This window comes from Neoarius graeffei, chromosome 12, assembly GCF_027579695.1.
Source record: "Neoarius graeffei isolate fNeoGra1 chromosome 12, fNeoGra1.pri, whole genome shotgun sequence".
Taxonomy (NCBI): Eukaryota; Metazoa; Chordata; class Actinopteri; order Siluriformes; family Ariidae; genus Neoarius; species Neoarius graeffei.
Genome location: NC_083580.1, coordinates 2,377,743 through 2,403,916, shown reverse-complemented (window position 1 = coordinate 2,403,916; position 26,174 = coordinate 2,377,743). Strand labels below are relative to the sequence as shown.

The 26,174-nt window shown below is 40.3% G+C and overlaps 1 protein-coding gene across 1 annotated transcript; it reads left to right on the top strand.

Moving 5' to 3' along the window:
* Positions 1–388: 388 nt before the first annotated feature.
* oacyl (O-acyltransferase like) lies at positions 389–26,017 on the top strand. The gene is made up of 17 exons (XM_060936602.1): positions 389–393; positions 1,045–1,099; positions 7,497–7,680; positions 9,147–9,280; positions 11,548–11,626; positions 13,108–13,243; positions 13,540–13,763; positions 15,178–15,360; positions 15,742–15,844; positions 15,973–16,074; positions 17,280–17,445; positions 17,710–17,789; positions 18,969–19,079; positions 21,220–21,340; positions 24,282–24,459; positions 24,620–24,762; positions 25,741–26,017. The coding sequence occupies exons 1-17, from the start codon at positions 389–391 to the stop codon at positions 25,828–25,830; spliced, it is 2,094 nt and encodes a 697-aa protein (XP_060792585.1). The 3' UTR covers positions 25,831–26,017.
* Positions 26,018–26,174: the final 157 nt, after the last annotated feature.

Sequence of the window (26,174 nt, the reverse complement as noted above, 5' to 3'; positions counted from 1 at the left end):
AGACTGTGCAGACAGACACAGACAGGGAAGAGAGAAGGAGAAAGGAGAACAAGCGATTGAAACGAATGACCAACAAAGGCAGACAATTAACGATACAGGGAGAAAATATGTGAGTGGAAGTCACAAAAAGTAGAAAATCCATGGCGCTTTCAAAAAAGAGAAAAGTAGACACCGAAAACAGAACTTTCAAGGCGGAATGGACCGACGCATATGGGTCAATGACATGACTCCTCCATATTCTGTCCAATTGCAATATCTTCCGTTAAAAAGGTTCAAATGTCATATTAATTCACTACATATCTGCAGTACCTGTGACCTCCATGGAACAAAATCCTTTTTTCAGAAACCATGAATTGTGTTTTTTTTGTACTTTAAGTGTCAAAATGTCATGCGGTGCGACCGTCCGTCCTTAACTGCTGATTTCTAAACTTCTTTAAAATTACTCTAAATATAATCAAATTTGGGCGGCACGGTGGTGTAGTGGTTAGCGCTGTCGCCTCACAGCAAGAAGGTCCTGGGTTCGAGCCCCGGGGCCGGCGAGGGCCTTTCTGTGTGGAGTTTGCATGTTCTCCCCGTGTCCGCGTGGGTTTCCTCCGGGTGCTCCGGTTTCCCCCACAGTCCAAAGACATGCAGGTTAGGTTAACTGGTGACTCTAAATTGACCGTAGGTGTGAGTGTGAATGGTTGTCTGTGTCTATGTGTCAGCCCTGTGATGACCTGGCGACTTGTCCAGGGTGTACCCCGCCTTTCGCCCATAGTCAGCTGGGATAGGCTCCAGCTTGCCTGCGACCCTGTAGAAGGATAAAGCGGCTAGAGATAATGAGATGAGATGAGATGAGATAATCAAATTTCTTTTCTTTCTTCTTTGGCATAAATTCTGAAGTGTTTTGTAGTCCCACATGAAAATTTAGCTTTCTTGAATAGATATTTTTCCTATAATTTACAAACAAATATTGTCCGAGCGTGTCCATTTTTTCAAATATCATGTGGTGCGACCATCCAAAAATGACTGTTTTGGGACTTTTATTTTGAATTCAACTGAAAGAAAGGAAGTTGCATCATTCACCAGTTGGCAAAGGGTACATGTCATCAACAAGCAGGTTTGTAACCCTCATTCATACATTTTAAAAAGTTGTGTTTTTAAGTGCTCGGGTGCCATGTGGTATGACCTCAAAAAGTAAACAATAATGAAATTTAATTTACAAATGTATGTTTTGACAAGGGGTGGCACGGTGGTGTAGTGGTTAGCGCTGTCGCCTCACAGCAAGAAGGTCCTGGGTTCGAGCCCCGGGGCCGGCGAGGGCCTTTCTGTGTGGCGTTTGCATGTTCTCCCTGTGTCCGCGTGGGTTTCCTCCGGGTGCTCCGGTTTCCCCCAAAGACATGCAGGTTAGGTTAACTGGTGACTCTAAATTGAGCATGAGTGTGAATGGTTGTCTGTGTCTATGTGTCAGCCCTGTGATGACCTGGCGACTTGTCCAGGGTGAACCCCGCCTTTTGCCCGTAGTCAGCTGGGATAGGATCCAGCTCGCCTGCGACCCTGTAGAAGGATAAAGCGGCTAGAGATAATGAGATGAGATGAGATGTTTTGACAATATAGTTGAGGATGACCTTTTGTCAGAAACTAGCTAGTTTTGCTATAGCGGCTAATGCTATGTCTGTAAATTTCAACCGAATCTGAAAAACATCATTTGGTGCGACCAATATCATGTGGTGCAACCATTGTTGGATATTTTCCATTAAGCATATACATTGCAGAGTTAAATATTTTGTGCTTTTAATGATATTTTCATGATTTGTAATATATAAACAATTGATTAGAAAGAGTTTGACTAGTTTTTTATTTCATTTTTGAGTAGTTTTGAGTGTTTCTGGAACAATACTTTGTAACTCATATTTATACTGTGTAATGACAAAAATAAATAAAAATAACTGAGATGATGTGACTATGACAACATATGTATATAAAGAGGGATGCTGACCGTCATGTTCTCCATGGAGGCGAGCTACAGACTCCGGAGGATGTGTTTAAGATGCTGGTTGGAAAGGCATCAAGCATTCATTATCACTGGATAAGCACAGAGGCCATCAACCGATATGATGACATGATTCCACAGAAGTTGACGACTGTGAAGTTCTATCCTCGCAACCTGCTCAAGTAACCCACCGTGAGGTGTCATGCTTCTGCTGCCATACAGAGATGACTACATGCCACTGCTATCAGCCTGTTACAGTAGACCTGCGAGATACCACATGCCATACAGAAGATGAATCAAGTCATTCAAAGCCAGAGCAGAATAGTCTTCCAGACATGGTTGGCAAATTTGTAATCGTCAGTTATGATGAGCTGCCATATGTGGGCCAAGTTCTTGAAGTTGTGGGAGAGGAGGTGAAAGTGAATGCAATGCGCCAGTCAGGCGAGAAGAATTTATTCATGTGGCCAGAAACTGTAGATGCCATATTCTACTTCAAACAAGATATCCAGTCCGTCATATCAGAGCCTGAGCCAGCAACCTCTCGCTGGTCAAAGTTGAAGACTGGGAGAAATTCCAAAGCAGCTGGGGGTGAAAAATCAACAAGACAATTTTCACAAAGTCAGAAGTTCATAAGTGTTAAAATGACTGGGACAATGAAAATCAAATGTTGAAAAAACAAGTGTTCCAAAAGGCTCAAGAAGAAATGAAAAGGAATAAAATGTTTATCTTTACTGAGTGTTGATGTCAATGTTCTGAAAAGGAAAACAAGAAATGAAATGGAAAAAATTACATTTTTAGTGAGTGTTAATGGCAATGTTCTGAAAAGGAAAAGAAGAAATGAAATGGAAAAACTAATATTAAAATGTTTAACTTTAATGAGTGTTAAACTGCAATAAAGCTTGATTTAATTATACACATTGCATGCAATTTATTTGTTGCTAATTTAATGTTATTGAATATATATTATAATGTATATGAGGTGGGCGGCACGGTGGTGTAGTGGTTAGCGCTGTCGCCTCACAGCAAGAAGGTCCGGGTTCGAGCCCTGTGGCCGGCGAGGGCCTTTCTGTGCGGAGTTTGCATGTTCTCCCCGTGTCCGCGTGGGTTTCCTCCGGGTGCTCCGGTTTCCCTTACAGTCCAAAGACATGCAGGTTAGGTTAACTGGTGACACTAAATTGAGCGTAGGTGTGAATGTGAGTGTGAATGGTTGTCTGTGTCTATGTGTCAGCCCTGTGATGACCTGGCGACTTGTCCAGGGTGTACCCCGCCTTTCACCCGTAGTCAGCTGGGATAGGCTCCAGCTTGCCTGCGACCCTGTAGAACAGGATAAAGCGGCTACAGATAATGAGATGAGATGAGATGAGAAATTTGCCTGTTGAAAAGCCTTAAACATCATTGACCCATATATGTTCATTCTTCCGACCGCTAGCACGAAACCAGTGTGTCTCATAATATGTTCCGAAACCGTGGCACTTATTAAAAGCACCAATGTCAAACGCCACTACGAGACAAAGCACAAAGCATTTGATCAATCATACCCTCCCAAGTCTGAACTCCGGTCCCAGAAAATTCGCAGTCTCATTGCCCAATATGATCAATCCATGTTCGGCTCCACATACAGCTGTGAGACAGCCTTCTCTACAATGAACATAATAAAAACAAAATATCGTTCCAAGCTGACCAATGAGCATCTGCACATGTGCATGAGAATGGCCCTGACACCATTCAGGCCCAAATTTAAAATGTTGGTAGGGCAAACTAAAGCTCAATTTTCACACTGAAAAGAAAGTGGGGAAGTGGAATATAAGGGGGAAAGATAATCTGCAAGAGAAATAGTTAAGGTATTTTGAGATTATTTTGCTGAAGAGATTACTGAGATTGTTAAATCAAAATGAAGCTCAAGCTGCTGCCATTTTTTCTGAAGCACTTTTTGTTTTATGATGCATAATTTAGTCATTTTTATTTATTTTCTTGCATTTATTTTTAACTGCAGCCATACAATGTAAGCCTGTGTTTCAGTGTTAATAAAAGAAATTGAAATTATTTAAACTTGTATTTTTGTTGATTTTTGTCTGTTCATTCATTCATTCAGATAATTCAAATGATAAAACTATGCTACTTCTGTATCACAATCACACCACAAATTAAACATTATGATGTCCCGGACCTCTGCTTGAGGAGATTTGCTTCAACTGGACCTCCTCAAATTTTAGTTAAATACCCCTGTTCTAAAGGGTTCACAAACACCACTGTAGTAAAGCACTGAGGTACTTGAAGTACTAAGCTACGGGTTTTAACGAGCATTAGTTATTTTCATACCAATAAATGGTAATTATATTATAATAGAGATGAATAAGAAAAGTTTATCATTGGTCACACCTGATGGAGTATTTTGGTGAAGGTTTGACCAAAATTAACCCAAACTTTTAACCAAAATTAGACCTCAAAAATAAGGCAAAATATTTAAATGAGAATAAACAAATTGTGGTTTAAAGTTTGGCTTAATTTTGGTCAAGTTTTAGCAAAATTTTGGTTTGATTTTACTAAAAAAATTTCTCATTTTCTCATGTGGTGGCACTTACAAATGTTTCGAGCTTAAGCCTCCTCCAACTTGGACTTTTTTCACCTCAGACTGGAGAATTCTCTCGACCAAAATTTGGTGAAGGGATTGCTTTTCATTCCTGAGAGTATTCACTTGATCAAAATTTGGTCAACTGAGTGAGCTTATAAACCAAAATGTGGCTTTGGGACACAAGCGAAAATCTGATTATGGCTTAATTTTGTTCTAGTTTTGGTTAAAGAACAGGGAATAGGCCAAATTTTGGTTTAATTTTGACCAACATTTGATTTATTCAAGCCAAATTATTTTGTATGGGACAGATTTCAAATAAAAAAAATATAACCACAAGTGGTGATGAAGGGCCCGAGCACCTCCAGTATACCAAATCTGGCATGAATCCAACAAACTGCCTTGGAGAAGAACGTCAAAATGTAACACGTGACAAAACACACAAAACCAAAAATAACTCTCTTCATGTTGAGTATGGCTAATACAATATATACAACCCCGATTCCAAAAAAGTTGGGACAAATTACAAATTGTAAATAAAAACGGAATGCAATGATGTGGAAGTTTCAAAATTCCATATTTTATTCAGAATAGAACATAGATGACATATCAAATGTTTAAACTGAGAAAATGTATCATTTAAAGAGAAAAATTAGGTGATTTTAAATTTCATGACAACAACACATCTCAAAAAAGTTGGGACAAGGCCATGTGAGACATCCCCTTTTCTCTTTACAACAGTCTGTAAATGTCTGGGGACTGAGGAGACAAGTTGCTCAAGTTTAGGGATAGGAATGTTAACCCATTCTTGTCTAATGTAGGATTCTAGTTGCTCAACTGTCTTAGGTCTTTTTTGTCGTATCTTCCATTTTATGATGTGCCAAATGTTTTCTATGGGTGAAAGATCTGGACTGCAGGCTGGCCAGTTCAGTACCCGGACCCTTCTTCTACGCAGCCATGATGCTGTAATTGATGCAGTATGTGGTTTGGCATTGTCATGTTGGAAAATGCAAGGTCTTCCCTGAAAGAGACGTCGTCTGGATGGGAGCATATGTTGCTCTAGAACCTGGATATACCTTTCAGCACTGATGGTGTCTTTCCAGATGTGTAAGCTGCCCATGCCACACGCACTAATGCAACCCCATACCATCAGAGATGCAGGCTTCTGAACTGAACACTGATAACAACTTGGGTCGTCCTTCTCCTCTTTAGTCCGAATGACACGGCGTCCCTGATTTCCATAAAGAACTTCAAATTTGATTCGTCTGACCACAGAACAGTTTTCCACTTTGCCACAGTCCATTTTAAATGAGCCTTGGCCCAGAGAAGACGTCTGCGCTTCTGGATCGTGTTTAGATACGGCTTCTTCTTTGAACTATAGAGTTTTAGCTGGCAACGGCGGATGGCACGGTGAATTGTGTTCACAGATAATGTTCTCTGGAAATATTCCTGAGCCCATTTTGTGATTTCCAATACAGAAGCATGCCTGTATGTGATGCAGTGCCGTCTAAGGGCCCGAAGATCACGGGCACCCGGTATGGTTTTCCGGCCTTGACCCTTACACACAGAGATTCTTCCAGGTTCTCTGAATCTTTTGATGATATTGTGCACTGTAGATGATGATATGTTCAAACTCTTTGCAATTTTACACTGTCGAACTCCTTTCTGATATTGCTCCACTATTTGTCGGTGCAGAATTAGGGGGATTGGTGATCCTCTTCCCATCTTTACTTCTGAGAGCCGCTGCCACTCCCAGATGCTCTTTTTATACCCAGTCATGTTAATGACCTATTGCCAATTGACCTAATGAGTTGCAATTTGGTCCTCCAGCTGTTCCTTTTTTGTCCCTTTAACTTTTCCAGCCTCTTATTGCCCCGTCCCAATTTTTTTGAGACGTGTTGCTGTCATGAAATTTCAAATGAGCCAATATTTGGCATGAAATTTCAAAATGTCTCACTTTCGACATTTGATATGTTGTCTATGTTCTACTGTGAATACAATATCAGTTTTTGAGATTTGTAAATTATTGCATTCCGTTTTTATTTACAATTTGTACTTTGTCCCAACTTTTTGGAATCGGGGTTGTATTACGATTCTGTTCGTCTTGAGGCGCCCCACACACCTACCAAATTTGGCACGGAGAGGTGAAACTATATACCGGGCAAAAGTCTCAGTGACATGTGGGGGCGCTATGGAGTCCCCTGGACACACCCAGGGTCAAGCCTCAATGCCTGAGTAGTGGTGGCCAGGACTGATGTGTGTACCAAATTTCATGATTTTTTTGCTTGTGGAAACAACCTCAAAAATGGCCAAGTCTTGAAGAAGAAGAGGAAGAACAATAGTATTGTGCATTGCGCAATGCTAATAAGAATAATATAATAAGATTCCTTAGAAAAAATAGAGCCTTGTACCTCAGTGCAGTGCCCTCCGGTGGACACCTCCGGTGCTCAGGCCCAAATAAACATAACAGAAAATGTGGTAGCTTGTAGATGTGTGAAAGGACTCAGGAGGGAGGCAGATTCGGTAACAATACAGATGTGACATAGAACAAATCCGGTAACAAGAATGACACAGAGATTTAGTTATGATGGTCACAACACAGGGGATGCAGATCAGGTAACAGCAGAGACCTGGGTGGACGTTCTGGCTCCAGCAGTGTCACAGGGACGCAGAGCGAGTAATGACAGAGAAAGAGATGCAGATGGGATGTGACACAGATTAGTTACTGACGTTCTCCCAGAACTGATGAAACGTCAACCTGACAAATACACAGTGATTAGTAAGTCGCACAGTTGAATCCACTGTAGAATAAATCTGGCATGAAAATACCCCGGTGTGTAACCAAAGCACTGACCTTTCACTGTGCATGAAACTTCAATTTGCGTGCAGGATTTAAAGAGACCAGTAACATCTCCATTCTTCTGTCATCACGGTTATTTAAACACACTCCATCAGAGCTGGCCTGAGACTGCAGAGATGCTGCAGGTGAGAAAGAGCACAGTCCTCTTGACCCTCTGCCTCATTTTCTGCTCCTGGATGGCTGTGTGTGGACTCAACATCACTGCGAAATGCGTTCAGGATACTGTGACGTTTCTCACAGAACTGAGGAAAAGTCAACCAGATAAATACGCAGTGCTCAGTAAGTCATCTATAATCTCTTATAATTACTGCTTCTTACTTCATTAACAATCACTGATGATTATTAACTACATTATCGAAGAACTGATGAGGAGTTTTACCAATACAAAAACGAACTTTGAACCTGATTAGCATTTACTAACCTTTCTCTCTCTCTCTTTTACTTTAGACAATATATTTATTAGGTGTCTGACTCTTAAATCACACTAGAGCAGGTGAAAATATCAAATTATGCAAATTTACATCATATTTATCATTATATAAATTGATTATAACACAAATATAAGTCTATTTTTAGAGATTTTCACACATTTCAAGCCTGAGACTGTCTTATTCTACTGTTGCTCTAGAATTAAATGCTTGGAATAAATAAAAATCACTCAGCGAGGGTGAGGTGTGATGAAGCAGAGTTAGTGTTATCTTGATTTTGAAAAAAAGATCTGTTCATCTTTTGTTTTTTAATAACAGCATGACTTGAGGTGGCGACACGGTGGTGTAGTGGTTAGCGCTGTCGCCTCACAGCAAGAAGGTCCGGGTTCGAGCCCCGTGGCCGGCGAGGGCCTTTCTGTGCGGAGTTTGCATGTTCTCCCCGTGTCCGCGTGGGTTTCCTCCGGGTGCTCTGGTTTCCCCCACAGTCCAAAGACATGCAGGTTAGGTTAACTGGTGACTCTAAATTGAGCGTAGGTGTGAATGTGAGTGTGAATGGTTGTCTGTGTCTATGTGTCAGCCCTGTGATGACCTGGCGACTTGTCCAGGGTGTACCCCGCCTTTCGCCCGTAGTCAACTGGGATAGGATCCAGCTCGCCTGCGACCCTGTAGAACAGGATAAAGCGGCTACAGATAACGAGATGAGATGACTTGAGGTCTTTAATTTCTTTTAGTAATGATTATGAACATAAGGCTACAACATTATGGATTTTTTTATCCATTTATAGTTATATTTAATGCAGGCTTGTTGTACTCGAGTCCGACTCGTGCCCTAATTTTAAGGACTCGTGACTATAACATCAGCGATAACAGGGATTCGTCTTGTGGATGTAACTATAAGTTAAATGTAACCGTAAATGGGAAAAAAATGTGACATTGTTTAATAAATACAGCTTTATAATCATTAGTAAATTGCTGTGGTGTAAGAGGAATAAAACACTTGAGGATGTGCTATTGGAGAAAATAATCATTACTTCTGCTTCATCACACCACCCTGTTGATTATTTTCCACCAACAGCATGACACACAGTGTTTTATCCCGTACATTAATTATTAATAACACTAAACTAAACTACGACTGAACATTGACCCAATAATTGTTTTGTAAATACTGAATCTGTTCCATAATTACATAATTAAGGCTTATTGAATAGTTCTAGATCGATGATTTATTAAAGACGTAATCAATTATTTAGATGCTGCTTTTACTTCCAAGTAAATTAATCCGTCAGTAAAGCACCTCCTGTGTGTTTTGATCAGTGTATGATGCGTTGGGGAAGATGGGCAGTGACGTTGAAGGTGGGAACGTGAACCGAGTCGGATCTCTGGAGGAATGTTTGTCTGTTCAAGGCCCTGGATTTGGAGGACAATACTGCCAGGTCTTCGTCAAAGAGGTACCTGCGCTCTTAAAAGTGGGGAAGATTTTATTTATCCAAACACTTTAATATGAGTTTTACAGTGCCATTAAAGATACTCGATTAGCCACGTATTGTTGGTTTCTGAAGCCATAGCTGAATGGATAAAACAAGATCAAAATGGTTTTATAATTGTGCGAGATACATGATGTATGACATCATAATATGGTAATCAAAATGAGTAATAAAAAATAAAACACAAAAATGTAAACAAGAAAATGCAAATGTTATACACCATGATACCAAGCAACAAACACAACTTTGTTTTTATTTAATACAGTCTCTCTTTTTTGGGGGATTTTATGGAGTTGTTTATGTGTAAACAGTTTTATTCTCTCCATATTCACTGGATATGAGCAATCCTGTGCTCTGATTGGCTACTCTACTACTAGGATATCAGCTCATATACCGTGAGTAGAGAAAAACAAAATGGCGGCGCGTGTTGTTGAACCAAACGAGGATGAAATAAAAACTCTACTTGAAAATAAAACCCCAAAAGCACACACAAAAAAGCAACAAAATAATAAATGGAATGAAAGAATTTGATGGTAAGAACATTTTTTTTTTTCAAGAATTATTATCGCATTTTTCACAAATTGCTCCTGTCATTTCGTCGGTTTGTTTACATTCTAAGTGGAAATGATTTTGTTGGACATTTTGTATAAAGTTTTTATTTATTGAATTTCCAAAAAATAAAAATATTCTGTTTCTCAAAATCCAGTGAATGTGGAGAGAATAAAAGAGTTATTCCACTCACTCTAGTCGTACATGGATTATAGACAACTCAGTGCTACGCACCTCGTCAGCTATCAGCTCATGTACGACTCGATTTCAGGGAATAACTGTTATTTATTGAGCCTAATTGTTCAGGACGTTCCCATTCATTGGTAGCAATGCTCACTTCATAGCTCCAGTGCAAAATAGGGCAAAAAGAAACTTCAGACACATTATGGTGAAGTTTTCTGGAAGGCTCTATCTATCTATTTAACATGTATGGAAGGAGTCTCCAGTGTCAGTGCTTTGTAATAGTCAGAGGTAAAGCTGTAACTTTTCCGACATCTTCAGGACAGAAGAGTTTCCGAGAGACGGTTTCTCGGTAACATGACAAGCTGGTAAACAGTAAACAGCTGATAACATCAACAAAATAGACTTCATGATAAAACTATAATGAATTTCCTGGTTACACAGTTGCACTTTTTGTCCATACAGGATACATTTATAGAAGTGAGTTATTTATAATCACACTATCTGTTATCACCCAGATGAGTCTGGTTCCTCTCAAGGTTTCTTCCTCATGAAGTCTCAGGGAGGTTTTCCTTTCCACCATCACCTCAGGATTGATCATTAGGGAACAATTTGTAGGGGCAAATTTATCAATTCATATTATTATGATTTACTCTCACCAGGCACTTTATTAGAAACTCCCCTACACCCACCTGCTGTTCTGTTTGATGCAGTTCTCTAATCAGCATCAAATCACACAGATACAAATCAAGAGCTTCAGTTAATGTTCGCAATGTGCAAACATCAGAACGGGAAAAATGGTGATCTCACAGTGAAGTGTGACTTTCTTTCTTTCACGGGTGTTGGTTTGAGCCAGATGGACTGGTTTGAGTATTTCAGAAACTGCTGATCTCCTGGGGTTTTCACACACAACAGTCTCTAGAGTTTACACAGAATGGTGCAGAAAACAAAAAACACTGAGTGAGTGAGCGACAGTTCTGTGGGTGGAAACAAACGCCTTGTTGATAAGAGAGGGTCAGAGGGAAATGGACAGATTCGAGGTGGTTTGAGCTGCCAGGAAGGATATAGTAACTCATATAATCACTCTTTACAACCGTGGTGAGCAGAAAAGCATCTCAGCATGCAACAGAGAGAGAAGAACACACTGGGTTCCACTCCTGCAGCCAAGAACAGGGATCTTAGAATCAACAATACATTCCTATTACAGTGGCCAGTGAGTGTATTTATTTCTGTAAAGTTGCTTTTTGAAAATGTTTATTGTTAAAAGAGCTATACAAATAAAATTGTCTTCACTTGACTATGTTTTTTTTGTCTTATTAACTTTGAGAGAGAAAAAGAGAAGCAAACTTCAAACACCAAACGTGTCATGCTTATTCGATTGCATTAACATTAGTGTGATGTGTGAAATTGTGTAGAAATTTGTTTCGTCAGAGTCTTCCTGTGAAATCTGTGTTTATTTCTATTTTTACGCTGACGATCATAGTGTTGGTGTTGTTCTGTAGGGGGCGCTGGACTATTTTGTCGGTGTTTGTGTACCTGATTCCTGCGATGAAACAGACGTGAGCACACTGACTCTCTACGGTGAGATATTTACATGAACTTGAACCAAATTTACCACCAATTTTGAGTAAAATAAAAGAGTAAAAACACCACAGAGATTAATCAGTGTCCAGCAGTTGGTGCCTTTAAAGTGATTAACCAGGACATTTTGACATTACAGGGTTATGGAATATCATCATTATACATGAATACAAGATGTTCTATATGAAAAAAATTAAGTGGATTTTAGCTAAAAAAAAAACGTTAAAGTTGTAACATTAACATAAACCGTTGGGCCATTTCCCTGGGCGTGGCCGTACTGGGTTAGCTAGATACATGGATGTATTAGGAGATGAAAATGATGGTGGTGCTACGTGATGTAGGAGTCCGCACGACAGCATACTGTGTCACGCATCAAACGGATGGAAGATAAGCAGGTAAATGTTTTTTTTTTAATAAACAGGCAATAAACTCACCACTACTTTATTTTGATCCCTTTTCTAATCCTGCATTGCCATAATTTTGGTGGAGAAATGCAAGCAAATTGACCGATAAGTCACACTAGACCATAATATCATACTATAGTCTAGTTGTTGCAATAGAAGGCCTCTCAGGCGCGCTCTGGACAGCGCGGGCTCCGAACTGACTCACGCACACCGTGAATGATACACACCTGCTCGGGATTAAGGCGCAATCAGCACGCTTATATAAGGACTCAGAATGTAGACTTACTTTGCGAAGTATTACGTTGTTGTGACACATTACAGAACTGTGTTTCCTGACTGATTTCCTGGTTTCTGATTCCTGTTCCTCGTTTTTAACCCTGCCTCTGTCTACGATATTCTGTTTGTGTCTCACTTGACCTTTTACCTGTTTTACTGTTCACGATATCCGCCTGCCGATTTAGATTGTTTGCCTGTTTGCACTTTTTTCTTTATAATAAAGATCTCCTGCAGTTACAGCCGTCTCCAACCCTCCCTGACAGAATACTCCACCCTGCTGACACTCGTACAGCACGCAGTTGTACACCTCCACTGTGCTCGTGGAAAATGACATCACACACGATGACGTTATAGCGGCCTGCCTGACAAAAAAACAGTCCCATCTATTTTCATCACTTTAGTGGGTGTATCGTTAAGAACAAATTCAACATGCAGACTGACTTTTAGCTCAATTTGTTTGTTTGTGAGATATTTCCTTTAGTAAGAGTCATTCTGTGTTGTTGTTTGTTGTCTAACTGATATAGTCACTCTTCTTTTTCTTGACAGAGTCTTGTTTGAGATATGAGTTTTGTCGAGTATGCTTTGTTAGGATAATCTAGTACTACTTTACTAGAGCTAACGACACCTCACCAGATGTTACATGAACTTTTATTCCTTTTGGAAACTTAAAAGAAGATATTTGGAAAATAAAGGGGGAAAAGACTAAAACTTTGTTTCCTAAACCTCTAGTTTTATTCGATTTGTTGTCAGAAATTATTGACAGAATCAACACTGATATATTGCACGTGTGTTTGTGTGTAGAAGATTTCCTCCGTGGTCGGACCCCCGTCATTCCTCCTGTTCCGGATTTGTTCGTATCAGAACCCATACTGGGAATTTTTATGACTCGGTGTATCAGAAACACCATTACACCTGATCTGTCTGCTGTGGTGTGTCTGTAAGTAAAAAAGTTTTTCTCTAAATTAATGGGCAAATTTCATAAACATCTTTAGGCTCAGGTACATAATTATTAAATACACTTTGTTACTACTGGAGTGTTGTGTGTGACACCAAACTGCATAAAGGAAGTAAGGGATTCTAGGAATTCAAGATGACTGCCGGCTGCCATAACGTTCCAGCATTCGGCTGCATGGTGAAGTTCGTTTGTGTCCTAAACCACATGGACTACAGTTGGGGTAAAGGAGAGCAGTGAATAAATTATTTCTTCATAAACACACCATGTTTTGCTCTCAGGTGTGTGTGTATCATGATGGTGGCTCTGCCTCTTGGGGCGACCGTCTGTGTAGCTGTGGTCCAGTGGAATAAAAAGAGAGAAGCAGAGCGTAAGGTCGACCCTGCAAACTACGGAGCGATTCTGGGCAACAGTTCAGCCAATCAGAGCAAGGAATGTATTTTACTCCAAAACACACAAGTGCAGGAGGGCTACAGAGAGAGGGAGCAGGAGGGTCAAGAGACAGGCAAGTACACACACACACACACACACACACACACACTTCAATATATGGACTCAGTGACACCCACATTTCCTTATTTAGACTCAATGATTTCCAGATATGGCATCAGTGATACCCACATTTCCATACATAGTCTCGATGATCCCCAAATTTCCGTATATGGACTTGATGATGCCCACATTTCCATACATGTAGACTCAGTAACACCCACACGGTGCCCACATTTCCATATATGGCCTCAATGACCCCCAAATGTCCATATATGGATGTGATGACACCCAGATTTCCTTATTTAGACCCAATGATTTCCAGATATGGCATCAGTGATACCCACATTTCCATATATAGTCTCAATGATCCCCAAATTTCCATATATGGACTTGATAATGCCCACATGGTGCCCACATTTCCATATAAGGTCTTAAGCATGATGTCTACATTTCCATATATGGACTTAATGATGTCCACATTTCCATACATGTAGACTCAATAACACCCACATGGTGCCCACATTTCCATATATGGCCTTGATGACCCACAAATTCCAATATGTGGACTTGATGATCCCCATCTCATCTCAGCTCATCTCATTATCTGTAGCCGCTTTATCCTGTTCCACAGGGTCGCAGGCGAGCTGGAGCCTATCCCAGCTGACTACGGGCGAAAGGCGGGGTTCACCCTGGACAAGTCGCCAGGTCATCACAGGGCTGACACATAGACACAGACAACCATTCACACTCACATTCACACCTACGCTCAATTTAGAGTCACCAGTTAACCTAACCTGCATGTCTTTGGACTGTGGGGGAAACCGGAGCACCCGGAGGAAACCCACGCGGACACGGGGAGAACATGCAAACTCCGCACAGAAAGGCCCTCGCCGGCCACGGGGCTCAAACCCGGACCTTCTTGCTGTGAAGCGACAGCGCTAACCACTACACCACCATGCCGCCCGATAATGCCCATATTTTCACATATGTAGACTCAATAAGACTCATATGGTGCCCACATTTACATATAAGATCTTAAGTATGATGTCCACATTTCCATATATAAACTCAATGACACTGACATCTCCATATATGGAATCAGTGACTCCCACATGTCCATATACAGACTCAATGAAGCTCACATGGTGTCTACATTTCCATAAATGGACTCAGTGACAGCTACATGTTACCTATATTTCCCTATATAAACTTGGTGACATGCCCCTCCCATTTGATTTATCCCCTTCGGACATAATGTGTGCAACTGTACACGTGAAGTTCCATAGCATGAAGTTTCTTGTGTCCAAAGGGGATATGGACATAATGATGCTCACATTTCAGTGACCCCCATATTTCAATAGATGGAATTATTGGTGAAAATTAATCCTGAGTTATTTCACTCTTTGTCTGATGTGTCTGTCTCTCAGGCCATGTGATGTCGTTCCTGCGTTCGCTCTCCATCCGGTTCAGTGGTGTGTGTTTCGGTGGCGGTGTGTGTAACGGTGTGTGTTCCAGAAGCAATTATTTGTCTCTCAATGGTGTTCGCATTCTCAGCCTCTTCTGGATCATCTGTGGACACACGGTGCAGCTCAGTGTCTGGAGTGGCCTCGGTCTGAACCACACACACACACACACACACACACACACAGGAAGAGAGAGAGAGAGAGAGAGAGAGAGACAGATACACAGTACAGTGAGTGAGACAGGAATGAGAATCATGAAAGAAGCAAAATCAGAAAAAGCCAAAAACCTGCAGATAAAAATCACAATCTCTTATTTCTAACCAAACACTGAACATTTAAGCCGCTATAGATAGATAGATAGATAGATAGATAGATAGATAGATAGATAGATAGATAGTGTATTAATATAAACCTGTGATGTGCAGCTGCACTACTATCAGAGCTGCTGTTAAAGAGAATTAATCAACACCTTCTGACCAATCAGAGAGGAGAATTCAGCAGTGCTGTGTTAAATGTTGTGTATTTTAGATAACAGGAAGCGATGGAGAGCGGCTGTGGAGCGCAATCCCCTGTACGTGGTGGCTTTTAGTGGACCAGTTTATCTCGCTGTCGATACGTTTTTATTACTCGGGTAAGAAAACCTCACGTAAAATCCCAAATCACTCCTCCAGCAGTGAAGAAATTTAGCGCTGAAGGACGCAAACGACAGCAGTTTCAGTGCATTGACATTCCTAATTTGTGTGTTTGTGTTTTTTCCAGTGGACTCCTGAGTGCAAAATCTTTCCTCAGCTGCATCCAGAGATCAGACGACAAACTGAGCCTCCGACTGATCGCTCACTTCCTGTTCAGGAGGTTCAAGAGGTTTGGAATATTAAAATATATATACACACTACTGTTCAAAAGTTTGGGGTCACTTTGAAATGTCCTTATTTTTGAAAGAAAAGCACTGTTCTTTTCAATGAAGATCACTTTAAACTAATCAGAAATCCACTCTATACATTGCTAATGTGGTAAATGACTATTCTAGCTGCAAATGTGTGGTTTTTGGTGCAATATCTCCATAGGTGTATAGAGGCCCATTTCCAGCAACTCTCACTCCAGTGTTCTAATGGTACAATGTGTTTGCTCATTACCTCAGAAGGCTAATGGATGATTAGAAAACCCTTGTACAATCATGTTAGCACAGCTGAAAACAGTTGAGCTCTTTAGAGAAGCTATAAAACTGACCTTCCTTTGAGCAGATTGAGTTTCTGGAGCATCACATTTGTGGGGTCGATTAAATGCTCAAAGTGGCCAGAAAAATGTCTTGACTATATTTTCTATTCATTTTACAACTTATGGTGGGAAATAAAAGTGTGAGTTTTCATGGAAAACACAAAATTGTCTGGGTGACCCCAAACTTTTGAACGGTAGTGTGTGTGTGTGTATATATATATATATATAGAGAGAGAGAGAGATAGATAGATAGATAGATAGATAGATAGATAGATAGATAGATAGAGTTATTTTATAAATTATTTATTTACCATTTGATTAAACTTTATTTTATTTTAAATCTTAGATGGTAAGGATAGATTTTTGTATTATTATATTTATTATTATTATTATTATTATTATTATTATTATTTAAATTACATTTTACATTATTACACTCATTTTACATTATTATAGTTATTTCCTATTTATTTATAATGTTCATCTTTATTATATTTTCTATTAAACTCCATGCTGGCTCTTCAAAAAATATTTTGTTTGTTTATCTGCTTATTTATTTCATCATTGCAGTCCTGTATGTAAAAAAAAAAAAAAAAAAATTATCATTTTTAAATGTTAAATACAATCATTATTTTTTTCCCTGAGTCATTTTTTATAAATATATATTTTTTAATATTTTATGTTCTGTGTAATTTTTAATAATATTAAACTATTTTTATATTTATTTGCATAATATTAATATTGTTTGAGAAAGATACCTTGTCTTGATTAGCTGAGTAACACAGTTCACAATTTGAGACTTCCTGTGCAACCGTGTGTGTGTGTGTGTGTGTGTGTGTGTGTGTTTTCAGGATCCAGCCGCTGCACCTCTTCATTGTGTGTCTGGTCGTCACTCTCTTCTCGTTTCTTCGTAAAGGTCCATTCTGGTTCACAGCTGAAGACCAAACACTGAACTGTAAGGAGTTCTGGTGGTCCAACCTGCTGCTCATCAACAACCTGATCACCATCACACACACGGTACGGCCCTGCCCACATCTCACACTCTCTCACACACATATACACACCCTTCACCTTCACACACACTGTCTGAAAAGGTAGGACATGCTTTAGTGTATGAAATGTGAAGAGTGTGTATTAATATCAGGGTTATACACATGTACACACACACACACACACACACACACACACACACACACACACACACCACACACACACACACACTATAAATACAGTATATAGGCATAATATTCTCATTTATTTGAAGTTCTTCTTCCTTTGAAGTGTGCACCGTGGACCTGGTACCTCTCAGTCGATTTTCAGTTCTATGCAACGACACCATTCCTCATTTTTCTCTACAGACTGTGAGTACGCTTTCCTAAAACACACCTGTAATATTTATAACTCCAGGCTTATAATCAGGGAAGCGTCGATACTGAGACTACTGTCAGGTATCGCACTGATACTGTGCACATTTATTCGTAGTCGTAAACAAATGCCCTGATACTATGTGATATCATCCCAGAGCACAGTGTTGCACTAAAACCAGATGACATGAAATGACAGCGAGTTAATGACATCAGTCAAAAAACCTGCTCAGTGAAAATATCAAACAGGATCTTCTGATAACATAAACGATTAAATATTTCAAGCAGAGAAACAAATACTGCCTCAGTGAGACAAAATGTCTGCAGATGATGATGCTAGGAGAGTGGAAATAACAGCTCTTACCCAGTGTGTTGTTCTTGACAATCTAGTCATCATTGACGTTGAGGAATTTTGATGCAACGAGCACACAGCTGTGCGAGCACTGCAACTCCACTCCGTCTCTGTAACCAGTAGTAGTGCTGGGGTCAAGACCAAATAAACCGAGACCGAGTCAGGACCGAGACCAGAGTGTATCGAAATCAGGATAAGGCCAAGACTTTGAGGGATTGAGACCAAGTCAAGACCAAGATCAAGGCAGAGCGAGACTGAGTCAAGACCAGGACCAGACCAGTGGGGGAGGGGCGATGGCCGTTAACAGGAAGAAACAAATTTTAATTGGCAATGAGTCACGTTATTGGTCGCATTTGAACCAGGAAGTTTTACATCCAATCACTGTAACAATGTTAACAAATAAATCAGACAATGCACAAGTGGTTTAGTGAAATCTCCACAGCTGTGGTCTTGACTGGTCTTGAAATAAAATCCGAGTCTCTACGTCTGAGCCCGAGATGAGACCGAGACCTTCAGAAAGTGGACTTGAGACCCAACTCGATTTCAACAACACTATCCATGTAGCTAGTTAATTTACTTTAAAATCTACTCACTAGTGTTATAAAGAATTTGCCGAGTAGCATTAGTGCAGGAACACACACGTGTGCTTTTCAAGGCCTCCATTTAAACATAAACAAATGTCCCTGAATGATGAACACTAACTCAATGACTCATTTCGGGATCAGGATCGAGGGGTATCGATAAAACATGTACTCGTACTTGTGGTTGATATAATCGTATCGATGCCCACCTAATTGTAATCTTATAATATGTTTTAATTTCAGGAACAAGCGTGTGTTTGTGGGTGTGGCCATCATTCTTTTGGTGATGTCATGTGTTTCCAGTGCTTTAATCACTGTGTTTCTGCATTTACCCGTTCACCAACCCACAACACTGTGAGTAAACCTCACTTTTATTCACTGAACACACTCTCACATTCTCATTCTCTCTCTCTCTCTCTCACGCTCTCACACTCACTTTCTCATGCTCTCACTCTCGTTCTCTCACACTCACTTCCTCATGCTCTCACTCTCATTCTCTCAGACTCTCACTTTCTCATGCTCTCACTCTCATTCTCTCACTCTTACATGCTCTCACTCTCGTTCTCTCACACTCACTTCCTCATGCTCTCACTCTCATTCTCTCAGACTCTCACTTTCTCATGCTCTCACTCTTACATGCTCTCACTCTCGTTCTCTCACACTCACTTCCTCATGCTCTCACTCTCATACTCACTTTCTCATGCTCTCACTCTCATTCTCTCAGACTCTCACTTTCTCATGCTCTCACTCATTCTCTCACACTCTCACTTTCTCATGCTCTCACTCTCGTTCTCTCACACTCACTTTCTCATGCTCTCACTCTCATTCAGACTCTCACTTTCTCATGCTCTCACTCTCATTCTCTCACTCTTACATGCTCTCACTCTCGTTCTCTCACACACTTCCTCATGCTCTCACTCTCATACTCACTTTCTCATGCTCTCACTCTCATTCTCTCAGACTCTCACTTTCTCATGCTCTCACTCATTCTCTCACACTCTCACTTTCTCATGCTCTCACTCTCGTTCTCTCACACTCACTTTCTCATGCTCTCACTCTCATTCAGACTCTCACTTTCTCATGCTCTCACTCTCGTTCTCTCACTCTTACATGCTCTCACTCTCGTTCTCTCACACACTTCCTCATGCTCTCACTCTCATACTCACTTTCTCATGCTCTCACTCTCATTCTCTCAGACTCTCACTTTCTCATGCTCTCACTCTCATTCTCTCACACTCTCACTTTCTCATGCTCTCACTCTCGTTCTCTCACACTCACTTTCTCATGCTCTCACTCTCATTCAGACTCTCACTTTCTCATGCTCTCACTCTCATTCTCTCACACACTTTCTCATGCTCTCACTCTCATTCTCTCAGACTCTCACTTTCTCATGCTCTCATTCTCATTCTCTCAGACTCTCACTTTCTCATGCTCTCACTCTTTCACACACACATGCTCTCACTCTCATTCTCTCACACTCACTTTCTCATGCTCTCACTCTCTCACACACACATGCTCTCACACTCACTTTCTCATGCTCTCACTCATTCTCTCACACTCACTTTCTCATGCTCTCACACTTTCACACTCATGCTCTCACATTCTCACTCTCTCATACACTCATGCTCTCACAGACACTCTCACGCTCTCACACACTCATACTCACTCTCTCATGCTCTCACTTTCTCACACTTTCACACTCATGCTCTCACTCTCTCACTCTTACGCTCACTATTTTATGTACTCACTTTCACACAGAACCCTCTCACATTCATTTTGTGTGAATGTGAGCCAGAGGTGCCAATATTTAGCTATGGTTTCACGTTTCTGATTCTTAGCAATGAAATGTGTTAATCATGATATATTTAAGATATCAATATAATTAGAAAATTTATTCAGACAATAATTAAAGTTTAAGGTATAATATACAGTAAATATCCAATATTTTGTTTCCTTTTTATATCAAGGCATAAAAATGTCATGTAAAAAATCTCTAACCTGATTTTAAAAGGATTTAAAAAAAAAAGTCTAATCTTTGATATGGTGGCGTTTTCTTAATGCAAGGAGATGTTCATTTATTTATGGAAGGAGTCTCCAGTGTCAGAAATAAAGCTGTAACTTTAAGTTTTCTGATGGACAGAGGAGTTTACACTTTGCAGTTTTTCTGCAACAAAAAACAGCAAGTTGTGCATTTTTTGTCTTATTAATGTGAAGAGACAGAATAAAGAAAGACCAGGGAATGAGTGTTTATAGCTGCTATAACATAAGTGAGAACTTGTTTCATTAATGCTCCAAAAGCTTAAAGTGAGGGTAGAATCCAGTTTGAGTAAGATAGATTTTTAAATGATCTAAATGAAAAATCCTGGCCCCTGCCTTCAGCCCTCCATCCAAATCCACTCCTCCAAAACACATGAACGCGCACCGCCTGACTACTGAGCTTCTCTGTCTGTCTACTTTTCAACTTTATCTGTTTTTTTCTTTTTTTCCTCTTCAGTGAATATGAAAGTTACTTTGAGTATTACTACAACAAGCCATATACCAGATATGGACCGTACCTGCTCGGCGTCCTCACAGGAATTTACATGGTGACCAAGAAAGATCTCATAAAGCAGCGGGTAATGATTAAAGATTAAATACTGAATAAATACTGTGGGAAGTGATATTTTTGCATATTCGGGATTTAATTTCTAAAAAAAAAGATTACTACTCAGAAAATGTATAAAGAAGTGTACAAATTTGGAATTAATTAAGTCGAGTTGACTTGATTTGGTCCTCACATGTGAGATTTTCATTATCAAAACTTAGATATAGTTTTTAGATCCAGATACTCAGCTATCCAGATTTATTTTTTTATAAAAACTGACAATTAAATAATATCACTTTTGAGGTCGTGCTGTTGGACTGAATATCAGCACGGCTGTGAGTCGGTCGCAGGAACGAGGCCGGAGGTTGTAGCTAATCCCAGCCATGCTGCACAGGCGATTGCTCTAAGACAGCGAGGGAGGCTCAGCCTCCTCTAAAAATGACGAACATCGTGTAGGATGAATTGCGCTAGGCTTATGTTATAGCCGACCTTATAGCATTGCTATTTCAGATCCAGAATCATAGAAATATATGTGCTCAACCCAACTACAGTGCAAAATCATTCCGTTATAACTTTCCCCAGTTCGCCTAATGTGTCCGTGAGTTTCTCCCCCTCGTGACAGCGTGATGCAGTCCAGCCTCAGTGGATTGGGAGCTATGTGCTTGTCAATCTCAAAATGCAAGACAATTATTGGACAAATACTGCGAAAATGCCCGCCCACGGAGTCTCACGGACTCCCAGCCTCAATGGACTTCAACGGCATTTGGGAGCTATGCGCATTTCAATCTCAAAATGCAAGATGGTTATTGGACAAATACTGCGAAAGTGCCCGCCCACGGACGCCGAGCCTCACATGGGAGGGACATGTCAGTTTCCGCAAGGAGACTGGTGATTAGTGAAAGCAGCCAGATATTTTCTTTGATTGACAGCTTGTTTCAACTACAGACAGGCAGCGGACAGTGTTGCCAGATTGGGCGATTTCCCGCCCAATTGGGCGGTTTTAAGTGCATTTTGGCGGGTTTTGAACATATTTTGGGCTGGATAACGTCAGCAGTATCTGGCAACATCAGTTCAGTCCCATGCGGATTCATAAGTGCTGTGGTGTATTGTAAGAGATCGGCTTACATTTCGATTTCATTCATTACATACGGTTTCTACCAGCTTTTTTAGTTTGTATATATTTTCATTGTAAATAAAGTGTAAATATAGTGTTGTCAAGTTTGCTATCTTAGTTCCAGAAATTTTGTTTATTTGAGTGACTGAACTTGAACTTGAGGGGGCTAGTCAGCTAGCAAGAAAGCTGCGCACGGATGCCAAGCACTGCTGATTTAATTTTGGCGAAGCCATTTGCCAGTCTTCCTTTCGAGGAAAAAATTAAAGAGCAGGGTAGACCAACGCCTCAAATTGACTTGGTGAAAAAGGTAGGGAATAATACTCGTTCCTTTCAGCTCTCCTGGTACGAGAAAGTGAATTGGCTAACAGCAAGTGACCCACATCAACAACAGTAAATAGGCTACTTTAGTAATATGTCATGGATGGACCAAAAATATAGAATCTATTTAAAATGTTTATGCTGAGTATATTATATTGGAATATATGTTTTTCTGGATATGAATTAAACACAGCTACAATTTGGAAAACATTTTTAAACAAAAACACAGCCGAGGTCAATTTTTAAACAACATGCCACAATTTTAAAATATAAAATGTTAAAATATACCCCTCCCCCCCCAACACCACCATCATGTATATTGGACAGTAGGCTAATGGGCCAAAAGAACCTGTTATTTCACAGTTTGTGACCCTGCCAACAATCAGCCAGATCAGAGGCAAGAGTATGGGCAAAATTTATGTGTTTTTTCTTTTAAAATCTGGAAATATCGTAACCGACCAGCCTCCCCTGTTTGAAAGACTACCAGCTGCCACTGCCATGCTGATATTCAAGAAATTAATATCAAGTTACATTTTGGACACAATATGGCTAAAAGTTCTTGATAGTTCCTGAAAAAACCACACTCACGTTATAGCATATCGGCTAGCTGGTTAGCTAGCTCATATTGATTTGTCCGCGTTAAAGATGTTTCCAGTAAAACTGGCGTCCATTCTTCCTTTAAATCTTCATCTGATGAGCTTTCATATTTTAAGGCAAAAGTTATCTTCCTGAAAACTATAATTTCCCATGTCTGCTGATAATGTCTGCTAATGATGTCGTTAACACTACCGGAGTAACCGTGTTGAACTAGGAAGTGGGATTTTATATGCAGGACACAGATGAGTGCAGTGATACACACAGTGAAATGTCCCAGTGTTCTTATCGGAAATTATCAGCGCTTTCGGAATGACACTCGACCAATCGGACCAATCAGATTAGTGGACAGGATGTAACTGTTGTATAATTATATTTATCTATATATTATTTATAAATTATATATTTAACCACATGTTGCTTTACAAATGCTGATTTATTTAGAACAATACAATGAATAACACAATACATATAATAAAAAATAATGTCACATCCATCATGGCGCACAATTTCCTCCAGACCACCAGAGGGCGCCCTCACTCGCATGTTTGGAATATCTTGTGCACGTGTGTTGTGTTCCTCTGATTAGTGACACAATATAAACTCTGTGTTTTCCCTCCTTATTTCCTGAGTGTTAGTGTTAGTGTTGTGTTTGTGATATGATTGCGAGTAGCTGATGTTTATGTTGAGGTTTCTTGCCTTGTTTAGTTGTTGTAATTAGTTAGTTTTTGCTTCTTTCCCTGCCATTGTTTGATTTATTAGAGTTTCCTTTAATAAAGAAAATCTGCATTTGCATCCAATCCCATTCTGCACTTTCAAAAAGGTGCCGAATGTTTGTTTGCTATTTGATGATATTTGCTTAGTTGCTAATACTGATTACATTTTCAAAGGTCACACATCTGTACAGATTTATTGATTGGAAAAATATTTGACTTTTTTTCCTTAGTGGCAGGCGGTGGCCGGTTGGCTCGTGTCGCTGTCCATCATGGCTGTGATGGTGGGATCCGCGTACCTGTTGAGGGGTCAGGGGTCAGCGGGTCACGCTGTGTATCAGGGGCTCCATCGCTCACTGTGGGCTCTGGCTGTGACCTGGGTTATCCTCGCCTGTGAGGAGGGATACGGAGGTACTCGCAAAAAGAAACTGTAATCCAGATCAGACATAGTCAATCAGACGAAACATAAGCAATGTAGGAATAAAATGGAACCATAGCTACCAGTTTAATCATCACACTTTCACCTCCAAACAGGTGGTTCAGTAAACTCTGCATCTGTGTGTGTGTGTAGGCTTTGTGAATAAGTTCTTGTCCATGCATGTGTGGGTTCCTCTGTCGAACATCAGCTTTGCCTGCTACCTCATTCACCCTCTTCTCATTTTACTCTACGACTCCAAACAGGAAACTCTCATCCACTACACAGACCTCAACTTTGTAAGTGTCCATGATGAAATGTCTGGAACTCGAGAATCAATTAGGTCAGGGGGGGTCTTCGGCCCTATGGGGTATTCGGGGTCTTTGGCCCTATGTGGTATTGGCTCTACTGTGAGAACATTGACTTGTTGGAAAACTTGCACTTTTGTCATTGGATTTGATGCCAGTTAATTTGCAATTATGTGTTTTTTTTATTACACTGTAAATAAAGTTACATTCTTTATCATATAATCTTTAAATCAAGTGTGGGTCCGAATGCCCTCCCTTTGCCCTAAACACAAATCAAAATGAAGGATTTAATTCAGCACAAAGTTCATGTGTGAATTTTATGCATGTGGTTTTTACACTATTTTCATGTGATTTTATACACTTTTTATTTTCACATGTAATGTTAACATGTGGGGCGGCACGGTGGTGTAGTGGTTAGCGCTGTCGCCTCACAGCAAGAAGGTCCGGGTTCGAGCCCCGTGGCCGGCGAGGGCCTTTCTGTGTGGAGTTTGCATGTTCTCCCCGTGTCCGCGTGGGTTTCCTCCGGGTGCTCCGGTTTCCCCCACAGTCCAAAGACATGCAGGTTAGGTTAACTGGTGACTCTAAATTGAGCGTAGGTGTGAATGTGAGTGTGAATGGTTGTCTGTGTCTATGTGTCAGCCCTGTGATGACCTGGCGACTTGTCCAGGGTGAACCCCGCCTTTCACCCGTAGTCAGCTGGGATAGGCTCCAGCTTGCCTGCGACCCTGTAGAACAGGATAAAGCGGCTACAGATAATGAGATGAGATGTTAACATGTATTTATTTTTACATGTATATTTTTCATTATTTATTTCCTGTCACATGTGGAGTTGTAAGACATAACATGCTGAATAACATGATCAGGTGCAATCACATCCATTCATCATCTCAGGAGAAAATTACATGTGACGTGTACTGGACTGATGTCCACCTGAAGCATGAATCTCTCTCTCTCTCTCTCTCTCTGCAGTTGTATCTGTTCCTCGCTCATTCAGTCCTCACTGTGGTTCTCGGGTGGGTTCTCACTGTTCTGATTGAGAAACCCTATCAGCTCCTCTAAAGCATAAACACACTGGAATAAAACAACAAACCTCACAGAGAAACTCCGTGTTGGTCCAAGAATTACAGACGAACCGAGTCCAAATATCTATTACTGAATTAATGTCAGTGTCGTTTCTCAACACTGAACCTGAGCAACACACCAGTGGTGTGTGTGTGTGTGTGTGTGTGTGTGTGTGTGTGTGTATTATATTCTTCATTAGGGAGTGGGAAATATTTTAATAAAACTAAATGATTTAAAATGTCTCTTTTTTGTAGTTAGCATTCAGTAATTGAGTTTGGTTTTATTTAGTTTGCTAATTAAGTATATTTAATACAGTTTTAAATTTTATTGTAATGTTTTGA